Below are 21,685 nucleotides of genomic sequence, written 5' to 3'. Positions count from 1 at the left end.
GTGCACATGTATTTTAAAAATAGTTTACCTTAATACATTAACTGTAAACTAATTTGCGACTAATGTAAACACAAGACGGCCATGTCGAAGCCTGACATGGAAACGATTTTTCACATAAAAAATCAATGAAATATTTTGGTCATTATATTATGTAAATTATTAAAATTTAATGCTTTTAACCTCCTCGGCTACTAAACGAACACCGATGCTTCTATTCTTGTTTACAAATTCCGCCCAGAGAGAACTGGTTTCAGAATATACGCAACTACAATTAACTTTCCTTGCATTAAACCTTGGAAAAATATAAACTTTGTTTATTTTTGTTTCCAGAGACAATTCAACAGCTGACAAAATGGCGCCGATGGTTAAAAAAGGAAAAGCAGCGGTAGCACACAATGAGGATGATGGAGTAATGCGAACTCTTATTCGGTAAAAAAAAACTTTCATTAATTTCATAAAAAATCTTTATGATTTGAAAATCATATATTTTGGACAATGATATATTTGTATCATATAATAAATATATAAAATTTTGACCCCTATTTTGAACAAAAATAGTCCAACCGGGATAAGATTCAGATAATTTTATTTAGAAAAAAGAGGAAAGCATTCGATATCCTGGCTGAAATTTTCTCCTTTTTGTTTTCCAATGTTGGCCTGCTTTTCCTTTGCATTTGCTATGCATACTTTGGAGCTCTTTTGTGGATTTCTCTAGAACTTCCAGGTGTGTAATCTAAGAGTTAGATTGTTTAGATTTTTAGATTGTTAGAGTGAAGGTATAGGGTCGCCATGCATGTTCATAGCCTAATTTTTCAATGCCATATCATTGGAAAAAATTAGAACTTTAATAGTTTGGGTGCTAGGAAGGTTAAAAAAAGGCCCCAAATTTTTTGTTTTTGACAAATATTAAAATGTGTCACATGTTTCTACATCCATTTTTCAAGGGCTTTTCAAAAATGTAGTTCTTAGATCTGTAGCTTTTATTTTTTTTAACACGGACCGAACTTTTTACCGCTCTGTACTCTAAGCAAATTAAAAACAAAAGTTTTTTACCAAAAAACCTTTTAATATTCATTAAAAGTCAACAAATATGATAGTGTCAAAAATTTTACTGAGTGCAAGGGTGAAAATAAAACCGCCCCCCTCCCTCCCTCCAGCCTATTTGGGATTAAAAGTGCTGTTGTGAATCGAGCATCTAACTCTTTAATTGGATGAAATTAAATCTTTCATTCCCTTTTAGTCTAGTCTAGGGTTTCCAACGTAATCAATTATTAACTTACGCGAAATTACGTGCAGTTACGCGAAATAATTTTCATTTCGTGTAATTTCGCGTTTATATTTAACAGAATTTTGTTATTTTATATTGCAATTATTTCAACAGAAATGTTTCAGGAGAGGAACTGGCATATATTGAGAAGCAAAATGTTGCAAGGGTAGGGATTAATCAAATTATAAATTAAAAAGTTTAGACCTGGGGTTTTCTAACTATTTCTTTAGGATTTGAACGATACAGCCAACTTTTTAGCTGATGTTTTCTGGGGTCTGATGTGGCATAAAAACCCAGAAAGACGGTTTACAAAAGAGAAGTTTCTAGAGCGGGTAAGTTTATAAATATTACAAGCTTTATTTTTTTCTTTGTTCTGTCAGATGACCTTCTTACTCTTACTTACGTATTAACATTGTCAGTTCTCGGAGGAACGATAGTATGGCCCCTAGATGTCTCATGTAAGTTTCTTATATGATTGATAGATAATTAGAGTTGGAGACATCTATCAGTGAAACAATCGTCCCCCAAAGTCTGCCCAAAGTAAATCAAAATAGACTGTTAACGTAAAACAAAAGGGGGCATAGGCTGAAGCCTAGACATTTTACGAGTTGATTGCGACCAATATTAGTTCTATCTGATGTCCTTGTCTAAAGAAATTTATATAAAACTGTGTCAAAGTTATACAAAAACTCATATGGCCGACAGAGCCCCGTGACCAGATACTGCACTGCCACTGGTCACGTGATACAGTCATGACAATTATATTATCAATTATAATTATTAAAAATGAATAAGTATTATATTCATATTAGAATAGGAGCGTTCCTAAAAGTTTTAGGCTCCTCTGGTTATTTTGATGTTCAGATTGATTGCGCATTTTCTGAATATGGTCTGTTTAAAGTTTGACTTGTATACCAAATCTCATATATATGAGTTTTGTTATAACTTAGAAACAGTTTTATATCAATAGATACATAGATAGATAGATATATAGGTAGAAAGTTTCTTTAAAACGGATGCATTAGTTTGATAAAGAACGGGCTCTGATAAAATCCAAAAATGTTAACCTGTTATAAAGGGTGTCCCACACAACATGACAGTTGCTGAATATCTTAAAATGTCTTCTTCCATAATTTGTTAAGTTGTTTAATACCAAAGAGAATAATACTAAACATTATATTTTCTTCCGAACTAAACTGCAAAAAATTTTCAAATCTAATCCAGGAAGACAACATTCTAAACTATTCATCAACTGTCATGTTTCGTGGGACACCCCTGTACGTACGACGGAGTTAAAATTATAAAACTTAACTTTACAACATTAAAACTTTTTTGATCATGATTATTTTGTTATGACTATTTTACTGCCAAAAAAATAACGTTTTTTTTTAAAAAGAATAATAATTTGTCTAGGCAGAATCAGATGTGAATCTTTACATCGAAAAGATTTTAGAGGCTTTAGACAAAAACAATTATGATGGGCAGGTTAGCATCTCAAGAAGTAAACAGTAAAATTTATGCAACGTTTGTGCTGCAACTTTGTGATTTCGTAGCTCCTTTAGTTTTAATTTTTTGCATAAATATAAGAAAGACAAATTTATCCTATTGTTACATATTAGGAATTCACAGCACTTTCGTTAATCTCAATAGCTCTTTAAGATAATAATAAAAGACCTTAATCTTACGTGACATCCCAGCAAACAGAAAGTCGAGTTAAAGGGAGTGACCGGCTATAATGTAAGGTACAGTGAAACCCTTAATAATGAATACTTCGGAAGAATTTATCAAATGTCGTCTAGACAATTTTTCAATGAGTTTTATACTATATTACGTAAATTTCAGTATTTGCGAAAATAAATAAATAGCCATGAATATGCGGGAACAGTTTTAAAGAGTTCCGTATAATCATTTAATTAAAAAACTAAATATCTGCAACATTCCATTATCAGAAAGTTAAGAATACGACATTTGATGAATTCTTTCGATGTATTCATTATAAAGGGTTTCACTGTAGTTGAACTGAGTATGCAGTGTTGTGGAAAACTTCTTTCGGATTCATTTGAGACATATCAAACTTTTTAAAGATCTGTAATTCCTGAGTTTGAGCGCAAACTCCTACTTTGGGGGTGTATACGTTTTCAGCAATAAAATGCAAAATTTTTGCAAAAAAAGTATTCTAACCACAACAATTAATTGAGCGAAAAACTTGTGAAATTAATAAATTCCTTTACTTCAATATATGTTTGATGCAAAGAATTTGATATCTTTCTGAGTTTCTGTTCGTCCATGTAAGTTCACCCAAACACAGCTAGCCATGAGCCAGCCAAATCTTTGAAATAGAAATAGTATTTTTACGAAAAAACTTTTGGGGGGTTTTTTTTGCATATTTTTTACTTTTTTTAGCGAAATTTTCGAATAATTATTTTTATCGCATTTTTTCACGAAAATTTTGCATTTTTTTCGCGAAACAGCTTGAAGCTAAATTTCACAGAAAAAAAAACACAAACAGTTTCGCATTTTTTGCGAGCGAATGAAATGCCTAAAAGCGCAATTTTCGCTTATCAATTTTAATTCATCTAAAGGGAAACCCTAGACTGTCCATTGGTTAGAACATGGTCTCAGTAATTATGGAAATGCAAATATACCCAATGTGCTATTTTGCATGAATGTGGTGGCATCATGGTATGAACTATTCAGACGCCAGGACGTGTCAACCCTGCATCAATATTTACCTGAGATATTACTGTCCTATGTGAAGGTTGAGGGTTGGGAATATGACTGGACTATTCCAAAAACTCTGGTTTTCACGATCTCTGTAATGACAACTATTGGATATGGAAATATCACCCCTAAGGTATCTATTAATACTATTTATGTAAAAACACCAGTGGTGGGAACTTTTATATCGTTAATCCCTTTAGACAGCACATACATATATTCAACAGATTTACCAGCTATTCAGGCTGACGCTTGGTTTACCCAAAATAGTCTGGGGGAGGTCCCAGGGACCACCCCTCTAATTCCTCATTGTGATACAAATCTATAAAACTTTATACATTTTTGGAAAGCCCTTAGGCTCTACTTTAATAATATGCCACAAAATTAGCAAATTTGGAAAATTTCAAATATTTATTGCAATGTCAAGTTATTATAAAAAAAAATGTGTAAAAACATAAATTGCACAAAATATGATAATTTATTCATTTTTAAAAAACATGGCCACGGGTTCATTCAAATATCCAAAAATATTTGCAAATTTTCAAATACTAAGTTTGTATTTAAGAAAAACTAAAAATGTGCAAATTCTCTATAAGGCATCTGTGCAAAAATTTCATGCAACATTTTTTCGCAAAAATTGTATAATCTGGTTTCTTTTGGTCGAGGCTTTCCAAAGAGCTATAAAAAGTCGAAATTCAATGATCGAAAGTAGGTCTAAATATAGTTTTAGTTGGGTAAAGGTAAAATAAGGCATTCAGCAGTATGCATAGAGAATAGAATATATAGAGAGGAATTAAAAGAATCTCTCGGTATGAATTTTTTCAGTCCCTTTCAGCCTGAAAGGGAGTTCAAAGTGTACAAATCATGTAAATGTTCACAAATTATATGCAAAATCATCGTTTGTAAAGTGGAAGGCATAGAGTCTATGTGAAATGATCATTGGTCAATTATGAAACCAGCCTATATCATAATTTGGTTTTCTTTTAACAATAATTTTAGATTTTCTATAAAATGATATTCCAGGGCCCAACAGGTTATATAGCACAAATATGTGAAGTACACCTCCAGTATGGAAACAGTACAACAAAATGGCCGTTTTACACTTTTTTCCAGTAAATTCCTCTCTATATATTCTATTCTCTATGGCAGTATGCCTTAGGACTCAGTCAGTTGGTAAAAAAGCCCCGCTTAAACCCTAAAGTGAGGGGCATGTGTTAGTTAGAAAAGTCAAAAAATTTGAACAGCCTCAGACCAACACTTTCTGATTTATCTCAAACAAAACGTCAGGGGGGTCCCTGGGATCCCCCCCCAGAATAGAGTTAATTTCTCTTAGATATCTCGACAATAACTGTTCTTGATGAATGACAGAATCATCTGTTTTAAGGATTAATTACTTTTAGTTTGGGCAACAGATGTCTTGTTAGGGCAATTGTTGATTACTATGATACCTTTTACAAAATGTCCAACATTATTTGAAAATATGAAAGATATAAAATAACATTTCACTAAAGCACAGAAACAAAATTAAATCCTGTATTTAGGGTTGTTAATCGTTTTTCTAAACGATCGTTAAACGATCGTTTTTTGTTTCGTTTTCAAAAACGATCGTTTCGTTTTCGGAAAAAAAACGATCGTTTTGAACTTTTAGAAAACGAATAGCGATCGTTTTTGAAAATGATCGTTTTTATTAAAACGATTTGCGACCGTTTTTTATACGATTGTTTAAAAAAAAACGATCGTTAGCGAAACGACGAACTTTATCAAAACGGTTGTTTTTGAAAAAAAAATAACATGCAACTTTATTGAATGTCGTCTTACATGAAGTTTAACAGTTGTGGGGGAGTTAAAACTCCTTGATATTTTCTGAAAAACTACTCAATGATAAGTACAGATGCCCTTCAGGTCGGTTTCCTCTCTTCGTTAACGATCGTTAAAGAAGGGGTCGTCGTTTACGATAGTTAATGAAGGGTTGTCGTTAACGATCGTTAACGAAGGGTCGTTGTTAACGATCGTTAACGAAACGACGAATTTTATAAAAACGATCGTTTTTAAAAACGAGCGTATTAAAAAAAGGACAATTTTTAAAAACCGAACTTTTTAAAAAAACGATCGTTTTTAAAAACGATCGTTTCGTTTTCGTTTTTTCGTCGTAGTTATCATAACGAAACGATCGTTTTTCTGAAAAATGAAAACGTTAACATCCCTAACTGTATTATCATATAATGTTTAAAGCTTGACCGACAAAAAGGTTAATACATTTTTTTCTTATTTCAGACTTTTTTCGGTAAACTTCTAACTATCCCTTACACTATGATTGGAATGCCTTTGCTTTTTGTGTTTTTAGGTAAAACAACTTATAATGTTTACCACCTTTAACCAAAATTATATCGACCAATGATTCCCTTAATTAACAGTGAGATGTTTTAAGTTTATTTATATTCCTTGGTCCTTGGGACGAAAAACTACAGCTTTACAATAGTACGAAGGGTTTCTATTAAGATTAATTTCGCGGATTTTGGCGATAATTTTTCCCAAAACAATTTTAAGTGGTATTTAAGTTTTTTTCAGTTCTATACACGGACCCCTCAACTGGGGTTAATGAATCTTGTCTACAACTTGTACAACTACTTATAAAAATTTACATAATTAATGCATGTGTTTCCTCGACCAATAGGGCCTTCGCTTTGGATGTTTTGTAGTCTTGGGACCATTTAAAAAGTAAAATTTGCTTAACATTTTTATGATAGCTCTAAATTAGCATTAATAAAGAAAAAAAACATTCCGTCGTGCAATGATGTTCTTCCTGTTTTATTATGTTACTGCATACCAATTATTAAACCTTCTTTTAGAAATTTTTCTTAAGCAAAATATTATTATTATAGATATAGTTCTTTTTTTACATCATAAATAAATTAAATAAACAGCTTATCACAAATTAGGCCAAATTTAAATCATGTAATTCCTTGACAATATTGCGCAATTGTTATTGATTGGCACAATTTCCAATTCAGTTTAATCAATTGTTTTGGAATGCATAAAAAATTGTATTTCTAGATTTTTATATTGATTTATTTAGGAAATATTGGTGCCGTTATGGCAGAACTCTTAAAATTGGGATATAGTCGTCTTTGCTGCAGGCGAGTTTAAATCAATTAATCAACGGACACTGAAATTATTCAAAAGGAAAGGTTAAATGTCAGAGTGTTATACAATGTATTAGAGCCAACTTACTGGTTTTGAATTTCTTTTATCATCTTGACAAAAAAGTTCACTACATTTATCTAACATATTATTATTAAATCTATATTTGGTTCTAATACGGAAAAAAATTCAACTGGTAATCATTTAAACATTGTGGTTGAAATCATTTAGTTTCCAGAGGCTTTTCCCTTTTACTTTAAATTTTACTTTCATAATAAATAGAAAAACTCTCTCATCGAGTATGAAAAAGCGTAAGTTCATTAATATAAATGTTATCTTTCAGAACGTAACAAACTATAAACAATTAGTCCGCCGCATCTTGTGAACTGTTATTGTTTGAAGTTCTCTAAACTCCGGCATATTTGAAATTGTACGCTACCCACTTTTTGTACCGGCACAGCACCGGGACTGCTGTTATAAATCACTTTAAATTAAGTCCACAGTCCTTTTAATGTGTAATTTGTGTTTACAGGTGGTGCCGTGCTAGGCGATTAGTTTCAGAGAGGCCCCCAGGTTAGTTCTTCAATCTATATATGTATTAAGTTGTAATCTCTGTTTGTGTACTTGTTCGTTTGTATGTCCGATCATAACTTAGGAACCCCTTGACCGATTTGCCTAAAATTTTCTCCACTTTTACAGGGAAACATAATTAAAATCGTATTTTACAACCAAGCGCGGGTAAACGACGGGAGTAAGTCTGAGTATTCTGAGCAGGCTGGGTTCTCAATATAGTATATACATAAACATAAATATATATACATATTATACTTTCAATAAATCAATCAATCTCAAGTAGGAACTCACAAATTAATTAATCATAATCACATTAATCATCAGTCCGGTCCGGTCTGAACTTGGAGACGTGCAGGGTTACATGGAAGTTGTTTTTACTCTGAACAAAATTTGGGCCCGATCGGTTTGGTAGTTTTATGTTTATTGGACACACACAAACAGACAGATACCCAGACAAGCAAATACATATTTAGAAGTACAGGGTGTCCCAAAAAACATGGGAATTCAGTGACGAATTCGATATCGTCTTTTCAAATAATTCTTTGATTTAGTGTAGTGATGCCTACTGAGAAAGCTATAATCTGTAAGAGTTTCGTCTGCTATGTTTACATTTTGTTTGTTTATGCTTTGACGGCATACAGTTGTACTTAGTAAAACAAGAAAATTGCAGTATACAAACAGAGTAAACTTGTCTGTCTTCACTGTTCATCTTGCGGAGACATTAAAGACACATCTTTACAGTCTTTTACCCTTTTCATAAAATAAGCTCTAGCAGACATAATAATATTATGGCTTTTGAAATTAGGTATTACAATGCTAATTCATAACAAAGACGATATCAAATTCGTCACTGAATTCCCATGTTTTTTGGGACACCCTGTAGTAAACTCTGTTTGTCTGTTTGTAATTTGTCAAAGCATATCTCGTAAACCCCTCCACGAGATATGATTCAAATTTGATTGGGAAACTTGGTAGAACAACGGGAATATTCTTAACTTGGTTTAGAAATTTGTAATTTCAGTAATTGCAAAAGGAAATCTTAAATATTTCAAGCAGAATTAATATTTTGAAATATCAAAGGTCTACGACGTTTAATGGCAAAGATATAGAAGTTAGAAAATCAGAGTTAGTGGCAAAGACTCAATTCCTTGATAATAAAAAATGCCTGTTAAATATCCAAAATAATAATACAATAAAAATGAGTACAGGCTTTTTACGAATTAAATAAGTTTTTATCGCATTATTTCGAATCCCCTCCCAAATGGTTGAAACCCCAACATTAAAGACCTTGAACTTTAGATATTGCAAAAATTTCATACATGCGCGTTGTTGATAATTTCAAACAAAAATGTCTTCTATAAGCGTTCATGCACATTGCACAGTGTGCACTTGTGGCGCACTGAACGATAATGGATTTCACTATGGCACCATCCTGGTCTTGTTTTTAGCATTTATTTTTTACTAATTCTTACCTCATAATCAAACTCACATTTTCTAATCAGAAAATCTTTGCAACCGGGTGGTGTAAACCTTTAATATCTAAATTTCAAACATTTTATCTCACAGAATTCAAAGTTTGAAAAATTTATGGTTTACGACATCTTGGTTTACACAGATAAAGGGATTCATGAAAATCATAGTTTGTGGCAAAGAATTAATTCCTTTAAACCTGAGATGAGATTTTAAAAGCTTAAACCCAAATAAAACCCGGTCTTTGCGTCTGCTCAGACCCAAGTAAAGCTCAAGTCAAGACCCAGGTTTTGGATGGCCTTGAGTTTAGTAAGAACCAACCATCTTGGTTTTTTCTCTCTTTAAGGCTCGAGTCTTCAGCAGCTGATGATCGTAAATTTCGTAAAATCTTTTAAATTTGTACATATAAAATCTCGGGAATTATTTGTGGTGTCAAATTTTATTAATTATATATAATAAACATACTATGAAAATAATGTATCTACATAAACTTTTGATTTTCGAAATTTACATCTCCTTGTCAGAGCTGATCTGACTGCATTCTGTCTGCTACAGAGAGAAAGCTTGCAAAACAGTCTCTCATTGGTCGAATCCGAACCAATCCTGACGTGGGTTCTATCTAAGCCCGAGTTTGGGTTTTACTCGGGTTTAAGCTTTTAAAATCTCATCTCAGAATTATTGTTGTACAATACTTATCAAGCCCACATTTGGGACTAAATATATCTCTGGTGTTTAGGGCAGAGCTCTCGTAAAGCTAAGAAGCTGATTCATGATATAGTTGGAGAAGAGGAGTATATGCCAACTTCAGAGGTATATTATTATTATTATAAACATTTATTCACACTATCCTGATATCCCTATGGTTTCCATTTTTCCGGAACTAAATTTCCGTTTTGGAATGATTCGGTATTTGTTGCGTAAACCGGAATTCCCTGATCAAATGGAAACCGGAATATTTACGATTTACGTGACCTAATCCGAAAATTTTTCCGGTTTACAGAATGGAAACCGTAAAATTTTCAGTTTCCATTTTGTAAACCGGAAATTTTAACACACATGGTATACATAGAAATTGCAATGTTAAAACATTAAAAGTTAAAACTTATTTGTTAATATATATTAAATACGCATTTAGTTCTATAATTATATATTCACAAATATTTTACTATATAGTTCATCATGTCTATTTTACAGTTACAGTTTTCACTTTCCCCACAGTATTTTTTGACAAATTAGTTTTTATTTTTCAAGAGGGTCATCGAATAGGCTAGACCCCCCCCTTGCCCCTCCCCCCTCCGTATTTGATCAGGATAGGATGAAATGAACCATATAAATAAGAGTTTATAAAAACTAGACTCAGACGCGGATCCATGGGGTTCAAGGGGTCGACGATGCTTTAACAAAAAGCTAGCATGAACTATGACAGATTTAATGGTCTGGCCTCAATGAACATACATAGAGACGTCTTAGAAACCGTAAAACCCACAAAAGTGTTAAAAGCTTTTATAGACAAAAATACCAGTAAAATTTAATTAAATATATTCACGGTTCATTTTCTTCATCTTCATTTTTTAACAAAAAAAATAATTTTAAAATGCACAACAAAGTTGACAGGTTTACATGGCTAACCACAAAGAATAGGAGTTAAGAACAGATTTAAAATCTACAATCTTGAAATCGCTTCCTTGTAACTTAATTAGTCACATGAAAAAACACCCTGAACCATTTGCAGTTAATATCTAAATCTAAACAATATGTAAAATTGTAATAAGAAATTATGTAATGCCAATGGAAATGGAAATATATTTTTTATAGAGTAATATATCTGAGTGAAAAAAATTGTAAGTGCAGCTCTAAGGTAGAAATATTTTTACATACTATAAGAGTAATTTTCTGTTTTGAGCACTTAAAATACTCACTTTTAATGCTTATTTCTTTTTAAAAATTTGCGGGGGCCACGCCTCCCTCCACCCCCCCTCGCTAACTACATTTCGCTCTGTACTATACCCTATATTATTCAGACTTTGACCCCCCCTTTTTTAAAAGCTGGATCCGCCCCTGAGTAGGCTTTAAATTTATGAGTTAAAAAGTAATAAATTTCGACTTTTCTTCCCGCATTAATGTTTTAACCAGTTTTAAACCTTCCCTTGGGCAATATGAGTTGCCTCAAAAATGGGCTCGGTCGGTTCAATTATTTTGACGTTTATTGGATACAAACGGACAAACAAACAGACGAACAAAGCATATAGAGTGTGAACCAGAAAACTCTGGAATAGGAAGAGGACTTGTATACTTAAGTTAAGACTTAAGATAGTTCAATGAACATGAGACACGGCAATTACGTAATGTATACTATTCTGTATACAGACCTATTTAAAAGTGATTTTTAATAACCTTTTGGCTTGGTAACAAAATCAAATAATCAGGATTTATATTTCATGATAATTCACAGTAGTATAACTTTAACTCTACAGCTAAACCAGGCGCACATTCTATTACTATGTAGATAGTATTACTTACTGGTTTTTTTCGGAACCTTAACGATTTTTCCGTAAACCGGAATTTTTGGGTACAATTTTCCGGAATGTTCCTTAATTCCGGTACAATTTTCCGGAAATTTCCGGTTTTCGGAAGAAAAAAATCCAGAACGTTTTATTTGTTTCACTTTGAATGTTCAATAGAAATGTTTCACTATTTCGGTCTTTTATTGGTGCTTGATTTGATAACTACTGGAATGTTGATACCCCCCTTAACTCTTTGGAGAGAAGTAAATTCTTTCGATAGAATCTGGTTCTATGGGTAAGCATCAAGATGTCAGTTCCATTTACAAGTATCTGTCAGATATGAATCTAACAAGAATCAAGAGTTCGTTTGTTGAAAATATCCACTCCTTACCTAACCTAACTTCCCATTTGTCATAAAAATGGTGGAATTCTGGCAATAGATCCGAAACATTTCCAAACCTCGCTCAGCAGTGACTTTTTCGCCAACCCTTTAAGAATTTATGTAATAAATATGAACAATTTGGATCAAATAGCTGCATCAGCAATCAGCAAGCATTCCACAATAAACCTTTGCAGAGAAATTTGAAACCTCGCCATGGATCACAAACAGTGAATTTCTATTATACTTAATTTGGTATTTCTGGCGCAAAGATATCAAATTAATGAATATGAAAAAATAAAATTGCTAAAAAGAGAGCTGCAGCTCTGGGCAATCCTGCAAAATATTTGGGAGAAACAAAACCAGGAATAATGTTTCTCTTGTCAACATGGGATTAGAATGTGTAGATCTACAAAAGAAGAACAGAAGACAGATGTATGATCAGTTAAACAGAAGATACAACACAGCACTAACAGCCAGAGATTACATTCACTGCTCTTTTTTAAACATTGTGTTAAAATGAAAATAAAAAACAAGTGTTAAAAATAAAGATTCATTCACAAATTTGTATCTCCATATATATATTTTAATAGTGTACTTAAAATAATTTGAGTCAAATATGATTTTCTAATACATATATCCTTGCAACTAAATGTTCTAGGCATAGATATTTCAAATTTTGCATTCTTTTAGATCAAATAATCGATGTTTACAACATTAGGTTGCAAAGATATAGGAATAAGAATATCTAAATTTTTGGCAAAGAGTGAATTTCTTGTTTTTAGACAATTTTGAGAGTAACACATGTTACTATCTTAAATAGTTTTTACATCTACATTGTACACCTCTGCGGATCATTACAGCTTTTATTAGCATGCATCAATATACTAAATTTTTTTTTCCAAATTGACGATCTTGAAATGGTCATTCGATTCACACCCTTTCATGGTTAACTAAGGGTTCTGATTAAAAATCCAGTTTAACTTTAAAGTGGATTTTTATCAAATAAAGTGCATTTAATGTTGTTCCATATCAAAGCAAATAGCTATTAAATTACTTATAAAGTGAAATGAGTCTGTTTACACTGGACATTTACTGTGCTTCGGTTTTATTGGACTATTGGAAGTCGTAATTTGAGTCTAAAAGTCGACTCCCTATTTCAGATTTTTCTGGTTATCACTGTATGTACAAGGTGTCTTACGTTGTAACGGATTTTGAATGAGATCAAAATATTACTGAAAATATTCAAATATAGACAGAATGAACTTTGTGGTTGTAAGTTTTACGTGCTGAATCTAGGCTTTCCAGCGAAAAAAAAATTTGCATTTTTTTTCGCGAAATTTCGCATTTTTTTACGAAAATTAATTTTGCGGAAGGAAGCAAAAACGATGCGGAATTTTTTGAAAAAAATATATATACTAAGATTTCGCTCGCGAAAAATTAGGAAATTTTTTACTGTTTTTCCCAAAAATTCACATAAATCTGTCAAGCGAAAAAAAGAGAAATTTTCGCGAAACGATTTCCCCATTTGGCTGGAAACCCTAGCTGTGCAATACTATTTATAGATTGAGATCCCTGTAGTCCTCCTCCTGGTGATAGTATTATGTCTCCTCCTCACCGGGTCCTTCCTGTACCACTATCTAGAAGACTGGGACCTTATGGATGCTGCATACTTTAGGTTAGACCTAGATACAGTTGCATATTCAGGGGGTGTGGGAGGGCAGAAGTCATCTTCCGCCCCTAGCCATCTCGAGNTATATAGGGGGGGGGGGCTTTCCATACCTAAGAAGTAGAGATGTGTCCATCTCTTCTCCTACCCTTGGTATACATACCTAAGACGTACAGATAGCCAAAGTTTTTTATTAGTTTTGAACTTTTAAAATAATTTTTCTAGGACATTCAAAAAACATTGAGAATGACATGTCAAATATTGTGATTTGTGTTGCTAATACATTTTGGAAAAAAAACTTTCTGGCAAAATATATTAACCAGAAATATTATTCAAAACGATTAAATCATACGTTTTCATTTTTCATTTGGCTTTTTATATTGCAGAGAAAATTTTGCAATAGAAAAAATTTTTTAAAAATATTTGCAATGTGATGAAAACTTTGATAAAATAATTTGAAATGATAAAGATTTAAGCTTGTTCACATTATAGTAATTCAAAATTAATGGGACTTTATTCCTTCATTTCGATGCACCTTGGGCTTAATCTAAATTAGGGTTTGGTAAAAAAGTTTAATGATTATTACTTTTTTATATCAATAAAAAATAAAAATATGGTGGAATTAAAGGTATGAAAATTCACTAAAGAAATATTAGATTTATAAAACAACCTTTTCCTTATTATTTCTTTTTTTAAAAGGAAAATTACTTAACCTTTGCTTTACAATAACTGCTCTATAATTCCGGTACAATTTTCCGGAATGTTCCTTAATTCCGGTAGAGACATTAAAGACACATCTTTACAGTCTTTTACCCTTTTCATAAAATAAGCTCTAGCAGACATAATAATATTATGGCTTTTGAAATTAGGTATTACNCAACTATTCTAGTTTTATTACTGTTACAACTATTCTAGTTTTATTACTGTTACAACTATTCTAGTTTTATTACTGTTACAACTATTCTAGTTTTATTACTGTTACGACTATTCTAGTTTTATTACTGTTACAACTATTCTAGTTTTATTACTGTAACAACTATTCTAGTTTATTAATATTACAACTATTCTAGTTTTATTACTGTTACAACTATTCTAGTTTTATTACTGTTGCAACTATTCTAGTTTTGCAACTATTCTAGTTTTATTACTGTTGCAACTTTTTTAGTTTTATTACTGTTGCAACTATTCTAGTTTTGCAACTATTCTAGTTTTATTACTGTTACAACTATTCTAGTTTTATTACTGTTACAACTATTCTAGTTTTATTACTGTTACAACTATTCTAGTTTTATTACTGTTAAAACTATTCTAGTTCTATTACTGTTACAACTATTCTAGTTTTATTACTGTAACAACTATTCTAGTTTTATTAATGTTACAACTATTATAGTTTTTTACTGTTATAACTATTCTAGTTTTATTACTGGTGTAACTATTCTAGTTTTATTACTGTTACAACTATTCTAGTTTTTTTACTGTTGCAACTATTCAAGTTTTATTACTGTTACAACTATTCTAGTTTTATTACTGTTGCAACTATTCAACTTTTATTACTGTAACAACTATTCTAGTTTTATTACTGTAACAACTATTGGATTCGGAGATATGGTTCCTGATAAAAGTTTCCAGGACTTTGAAGTCTCGTTCATGGGAAAGGTAAAACATAATATTTTTGATGATTTTTAAAAATAAGATAAATTACTTATTTTTTAGATTAAAACAATACATCTTTAAAAACTGTTTGAATAAGTGAAAATATTAGAAGAAAATCCCCCCCCCCCCCCGGGAAACAACGGATATCCCTCATGATTAACAGTTTCGGTGAAAATGTTTGTTTTCGGTTTGGACAATTTTTGAAATTTCACCACGGGCGACGCCAGCAAAATAAGTGCTAAAATAAAAGAAAAACTTAAATAATTACTATTTTGAAAGAAAATCTAAAAAGATCATTAAAAAGATAAAGCAAAATAACAATTTGGATCATTTTTTTAATGTCGTAAAGTTTTTTATATTTTTATTTAGTAAAATATTAAAATGATGAAAATAACAATAAAAACTAGTTTTATATATTGAAATGTATTGATAATTACGATAAATGATACGATAATGTCAATGAGAAAAGTAAGGAACAAACGAAAGAGTAGGAATTTTGTGAAAAGAAATTTTTTTAAATTTCATATTTTAGGTTATAATGTGCATCAGTGTATCTTACATCATGTTTGGTTTGGCATTCTTATCCATGGATATCTCTCTTATTCAGGCAAACATACAAAATATATTGAGGATCTTTACGTCATTTTATTTTCACTTGTTGTTTCTCTAAAACTTGCGGATCAAACATTTTCTGAATTTATTTTGAAATGTTCAAGAGAGAAATACAACAATCTCTTCTTTATTGTTACCTATTATTTGATCTCTTCTTTATTGTTACCTATTATTTGAAAATACGCAATCAGTCTGCAGTCTTTTTAAGTGACAGCTTCCTGTAATGTTTAAACCGGGATTTGGTTGCAATTTGCAATAAACGGACGCTTTTGCAAATATTTATTTTAAACATTAGCACCAGGACATACTAAATTCAGATACGTCAGGAATATAATGCTTAAGGCGGATATTTCATGAGAATATAAGGCTAAAGGTGGATATTTCAGGAGAATATAATGCTGAAAGCGGATATTTCAGGAGAATATAATGCTGAAGGCAGATATTTCAGGAGAATATAATGCTAAAGGCGTATATTTCAGGAGAATATAATGCTAAAGGTGGATATTTCAGGAGAATATAAGGCTAAAGGCGGATATTTCATGAGAATATAAGGCTTAAGGTGGATATTTCAGGAGAATATAATGCTAAAGGTGGATATTTCATGAGAATATAAGGCTAAAGGTAGATATTTCATGAGAATTTAAGGCTTAAGGTGGATATTTCATGAGAGTATAATGCAAAAGGTGGAGATTTCGTGAGAATATAAGGCTAAAGGTGGATATTTCATGAGAATATAAGGCTAAAGGTGGGTATTTCAGGAGAATATAATACTAAAGGCGGATATTTCAGGAGAATATAAGGCTTAAGGCGGAATATTTAAAAAGAATATAATGATAAACGCGGATATCTTAGGAGAATATAATGCTGAGGGTGGATATTTCAGAAGACTATAATATTGTCGGCGGTTATTTCAGGAGAATATAATGCTAAAGGCGGATATTTCAAGAGAATATAATGCTAAAGGCGGATATTTCAGGAGAATATAATGCTAAAGGCGGATATTTCAGGAGAATATAATGCTAAAGGCGGATATTTCAGGGGAATATAATGCTAAAGGCGGATATTTCAGGAGAATATAATACTAAAGGCGGATATTTCAGGAGAATATAATGCTTATGGCGGATATTTCAGGAGAATATAATGCTAAAGGCGGATATTTCAGGAGAATATAATGCTAAAGACGGATATTTCAGGAGAATATAATGCTGAAAGCGGATAGATTGAAGAGAACTATGGGACTGAATAACAGTAAACGGATCAGAATTGACAAAGTTTCTGTCAGGGAGAGATTATACAGGTTCAAAATATTCAGGGAGCAGGGATTGATCTTCATTTATTAAAAACTGGATTAATCATCAATTTAAAATTTATAAGTGAATTGCTCCTGGTATCTTTTTTAAATGGATTGATATTAATATTAAGATTAGTACGCTGTTCACTAGTAATTGTGGACTTAAAAAATTGGCTCTACATGGTAAATTTTATAAAGTGGATTGGTTAGGGGCCAAGAATGCGGGTTACTATGAAAACATTAAATAATATTTCATTTTTTTATGTCTTTTTTAAAGATCTCAACCAAGAAATTGAAATTTGTATATTAGGTTATTTCACAAAGGTATTTTCACAAGCGGGAATTCCCCAAGGGTACTTTACCAAGTGGCAACTTTCCATGTGGCAACTTTCCAAATGTGCAAGTGCAACTTCCCAAGTCGTCTTAGCCGCAGCGCTCGGACCCCCCTAGCTCATCCTAGCCGCAGCACTCGCCCCCCCCCCCCCAATGCAGCTTGCTACAGAAGGTCTCACCTAACTTTTGTAAGCTGCCACTGAGGAAATTGTAACTTGGGAATTTGCCCTTAGGACAATGCCTGTAGGAAAATAACAGTTTGAGAATATATTATCTAATATATAATTTCTATTATATAGTCTAATAAAAATATTACTAGAGATAATAATGGAGTTTTTGTTGGGCTCTCAGGACCGGATTCTGTTTCAATTGTAGAAACCATTGAGGTAAAGTGATGTTTATATGTTTATATAGATCACAATGGAGGGGCGACTCGATACCCCCCCCTTACCATCTTCTATTGTTGCCCCCTTTTTAGAATGCATTTTATGTCTATTCTTTGGAAAAGTAGAAGCTTTTTAGTTTTTTTAGTTTTGATTACCATTCACATAATGATATGATTAATATTAGCTTAGAATTTGAAAGAAAAATTATAAAAATAGCCAATATTTGACAGAAGAACATTTTTTCAGTTTTCATCAAACTTCTTGCCTTTATTAAATTTTTCATTAGTTTGTTTAAAATCATTATTTGTCAATGGCACACCCAAACCCCAAACGCCCCAAACGTTAACCACAGTCCCATAGTACAAACTTTTCATTAAATTTATATTTGAGTAATGCAAGGATTTCAAGAACTAATAAAAACTGCAGAAAATCCCCTGGTTTTGTTTACACATAAAGTGTACTGCAGTTTCAAGAAAAAATAATAACAAAGCTTAGCCCACAGACTAGATAATAAAGACTGCTAATCGGCTTTTACAGCTGTGCTAAGTAGGCCTATACTCGTATACCGAAATGAAATGCTATGACTGGAAAGTCCGGTTTATTTCAAGAACCGGGCCGACTATGAACCTGCTAAAGCGAGCAGTACAGTACAGTACACATACAGACACTATGAAAGCAAAACCGGACGGTACACTAAATGAACAATCCCCTTCTTGTGATATTTACATAGAGAATAGAATATATCGAGAGGAATTAAAAGAATCTCTCGGTATGAATTTAATCAGTCCCTTTCAGCCTGAAAGGGAGTTCAAAGTGTACAAATCATGTAAATGTTCACAAATTATATGCAGTAGAGTACATTCATACAGTATGTTCCCTAGACCATTTATTTCAATTTCGAATTTTTTAAACTGTTAAATAAACTTTATAATGAATTAGGTGAATAAAAAACATCATTTGATTTATAGTTATAACGGAAAATCATCGTTTGTAAAGGGGAAGGCATAGAGTCTATGTGAAATGATCATTGGTCAATTATGAAACCAGCCTATTTCATAATTTGGTTTTCTTTTAACAATAATTTTATATTTTCTATAAAATGATATTCCAGAGACCAAATATAAATATGTGAAGTACACCTACAGTATGAAAACAGTACAACAAAATGGCCGTTTTACACGTTTTTCTAGTAAATTCCACTCTAATATATATTCTATTCTCTATGGATATTTATCTAGCTACAAAAACAAGACATTCGTATATATATATATATTCAGCTAGTGTGCTATATTCCTACAATTTTTGTTATGACTGCCATCTAACCGCCACTTGTCGCATATAATACCCATTTCAGGGGTTAAGTTTTACAATTTTAAAAGAAATACTTTATTTGGAAGGTTTTGTGTTTCCCATTCCTATCCAAAGGATCATAATATGTCTGCTAATCATGCTAATTGGTCATGTACTCCATTTGTACACAATGGAACCTGTTGTATAAACATATTGCATGCTCTCTTATCTTTGGATTAGCCTGATCAGAACTAAGTTTGTTTACATTATTCCTGTAAACTGTATAACACTTTATTTATATACATGACTAGACTACATTCATAAATTTTATGTTTTATGTTTAAACTTGGAGTATTTTTTTTAAATTAAAAAATTTGTGTATTATACAACAAGTGGCCGTTAGATGGTAGTCAAAAACTTGTAAGAATATAGCATGTTGTGTCGGTAAGACTATAGGCCTCCTTAGCCCAGCCCGTGTAAGATGATACTGCAATTTCTGAGTAATAGAACAACCAACGTTTTTTACATAGATTAAATTTATCTACTCTTTGATCAAAAGGTTTTGAGATAATCATGTCTTTTTTGGGACACACTGTGTTATAATTGCACTGTCGGAAAATGAGCGGGTTTGGAGGAAGGAGACTCATTATCTGACCGGGTTTCTTTAAATATAATGGGTCGGCCTGGGGCTAAGTACATAAGTATTATTAACTTTAAGTGTGTTACCAATAAATATTCTAACTAAACAATGAACCAAGTTTTTGCAAGTATAAACTACGTTTATTTTAGAAAACTGCGTATCGATGTATAAATTAAGCTTGGGTGGGTGTCTGGGTGTTTGTTTGTTTGTATCCAATAAACGTCAAAACGGCTGAACCGATCGGGCCCAAATTTTGTGTTGGACCTCATGTGACGTGATAAACTAATTTCGAGTAACTTTTTATTTATAGACTGGCATATATCCGATTAACATCGGTACCCTTAAAGTTTTCTCCAACTGAGACTGAACAGGGTGCCATGAAAAATTGATTATTTTCACTTGTGGTTCCTCAGCATAATTGACTTGCGTATTTCTGCTGAATAAACATTGAAAGAGATTGTCAGAATTTAACACTTTTCAAGCTAGCTCGGAGATGACATTTAAATATGTTTAGACTGAGTCCATGCTCGGAGATGACATTGAAATATGTTTAGACTGAGTCTATGATGAGAGATGACACTTATAGAATATGTTTAGACTGAGTCTACGATGAGAGATGACATTGAAATATGTTTAGACTGAGTCTATGATGAGAGATGACACTGAAATATGTTTAGACTGATCCCCCCGTTATTTATTAAATGAAAGAATTTTGTGTTTTTTAAAATGTTTTAATGTTTTAATGATGTTTTCAAAATGTGTCCAGCAATTTATAAAATAATCTTGAACTGCTTGTTAACTGCAGCTGGCCCCGTAAAATATTTCTTAAATATCTAATGTTAACGCCGTTAATTAAATGAAATCGTTAACAAACGGTAAGAAAGGGCTTGAAAAAAGTATAACCGTCGAAAACCCGTTATTTCTAAGGCGGTCATTACGTCGCCTCAAGGATTTCCAATTGGAATTCCGTTGCGCAGAAATGAAAGCAAATGTTCTCGTATTGCGCAGAATTGTGCAAAATTGCGCGGAAATTATGGCGCCTGCAATTGCGCGCTAGTAAAATCCACTTGCTTTGGAAACCTTGGTCGCCTCTCAATTCTCATGAAACACCCTGTATGTTGAATTATCAAATAAATTAAATATCGAAAAAAGTGCATTTCTTCCAATAAATTAATTAGTTTTTCTATAGATTGAAGAATTAGAGGCAGAAGGGGAGGAAGGCGAAAAAGGAGAAAAATCAGAAGAGGAAAAGGAGGATGAGGAAGAAGAGGAAAAGGAGGATGAGGAAGAGGAGGAAAAGGGGGAGGTTGAAGAGGAAGAAGAAGAAAAGGAAGACGAAGAAAAAGAGGAGGAGGAGGAAAAAGGTTTGCTTAAAAATAAATAATTGCATTCAATTAATTCTTCCCTAAAGGAGATGTAGAGTTAGACATTTCAAGTGCTCTCCATTTATAGAATAGATTGAATCTAATCATACCCATTCACGAATAATGAGGAAAGTTTCATCTACAGTCGTCGTCGTATATATCAATACAATGAAGATGAATTTAGATTTATATTTTGATTTCTACCAAGCTTTCAAACAGAATAAAAATGGAAAACAAAGAGAAGCTCCCCATTAACAGCTTTTATTTGGTAACTCATAAACTTTAAAAAAGCTTTCAGTAATTAAAACTTAAAAGAAAATTTGTCTTTATTGTATTGATACAAGCGCCGACCACTGTAGAAAACAAATGTATTTTTATCTTTGATCAAAAAAGGT

The 21,685-nt window shown here is 32.1% G+C and overlaps 1 protein-coding gene across 1 annotated transcript; it reads left to right on the top strand.

The window, feature by feature from the left end:
- Positions 1-310: 310 nt before the first annotated feature.
- LOC111715994 (TWiK family of potassium channels protein 7) lies at positions 311-20,528 on the top strand. Its single transcript, XM_023491403.1, has 16 exons — positions 311-429; positions 594-724; positions 1,393-1,433; positions 1,498-1,599; positions 2,681-2,752; positions 4,026-4,121; positions 6,260-6,329; positions 7,062-7,122; positions 7,659-7,699; positions 9,906-9,979; positions 13,618-13,730; positions 15,293-15,377; positions 15,907-15,981; positions 17,180-17,283; positions 17,930-17,996; positions 20,481-20,528. The coding sequence occupies exons 1-16, from the start codon at positions 353-355 to the stop codon at positions 20,526-20,528; spliced, it is 1,257 nt and encodes a 418-aa protein (XP_023347171.1). The 5' UTR covers positions 311-352.
- The last annotated feature ends 1,157 nt before the right edge of the window (positions 20,529-21,685 follow it).

Source organism: Eurytemora carolleeae, unplaced genomic scaffold (genome assembly GCF_000591075.1).
Source record: "Eurytemora carolleeae unplaced genomic scaffold, Eaff_2.0 scaffold1505, whole genome shotgun sequence".
In the NCBI taxonomy this organism is placed as follows: domain Eukaryota; kingdom Metazoa; phylum Arthropoda; class Copepoda; order Calanoida; family Temoridae; genus Eurytemora; species Eurytemora carolleeae.
The sequence above is the reverse complement of the archived record's forward strand: the minus strand, read 5'-3'. Positions and strand labels throughout refer to the sequence as shown.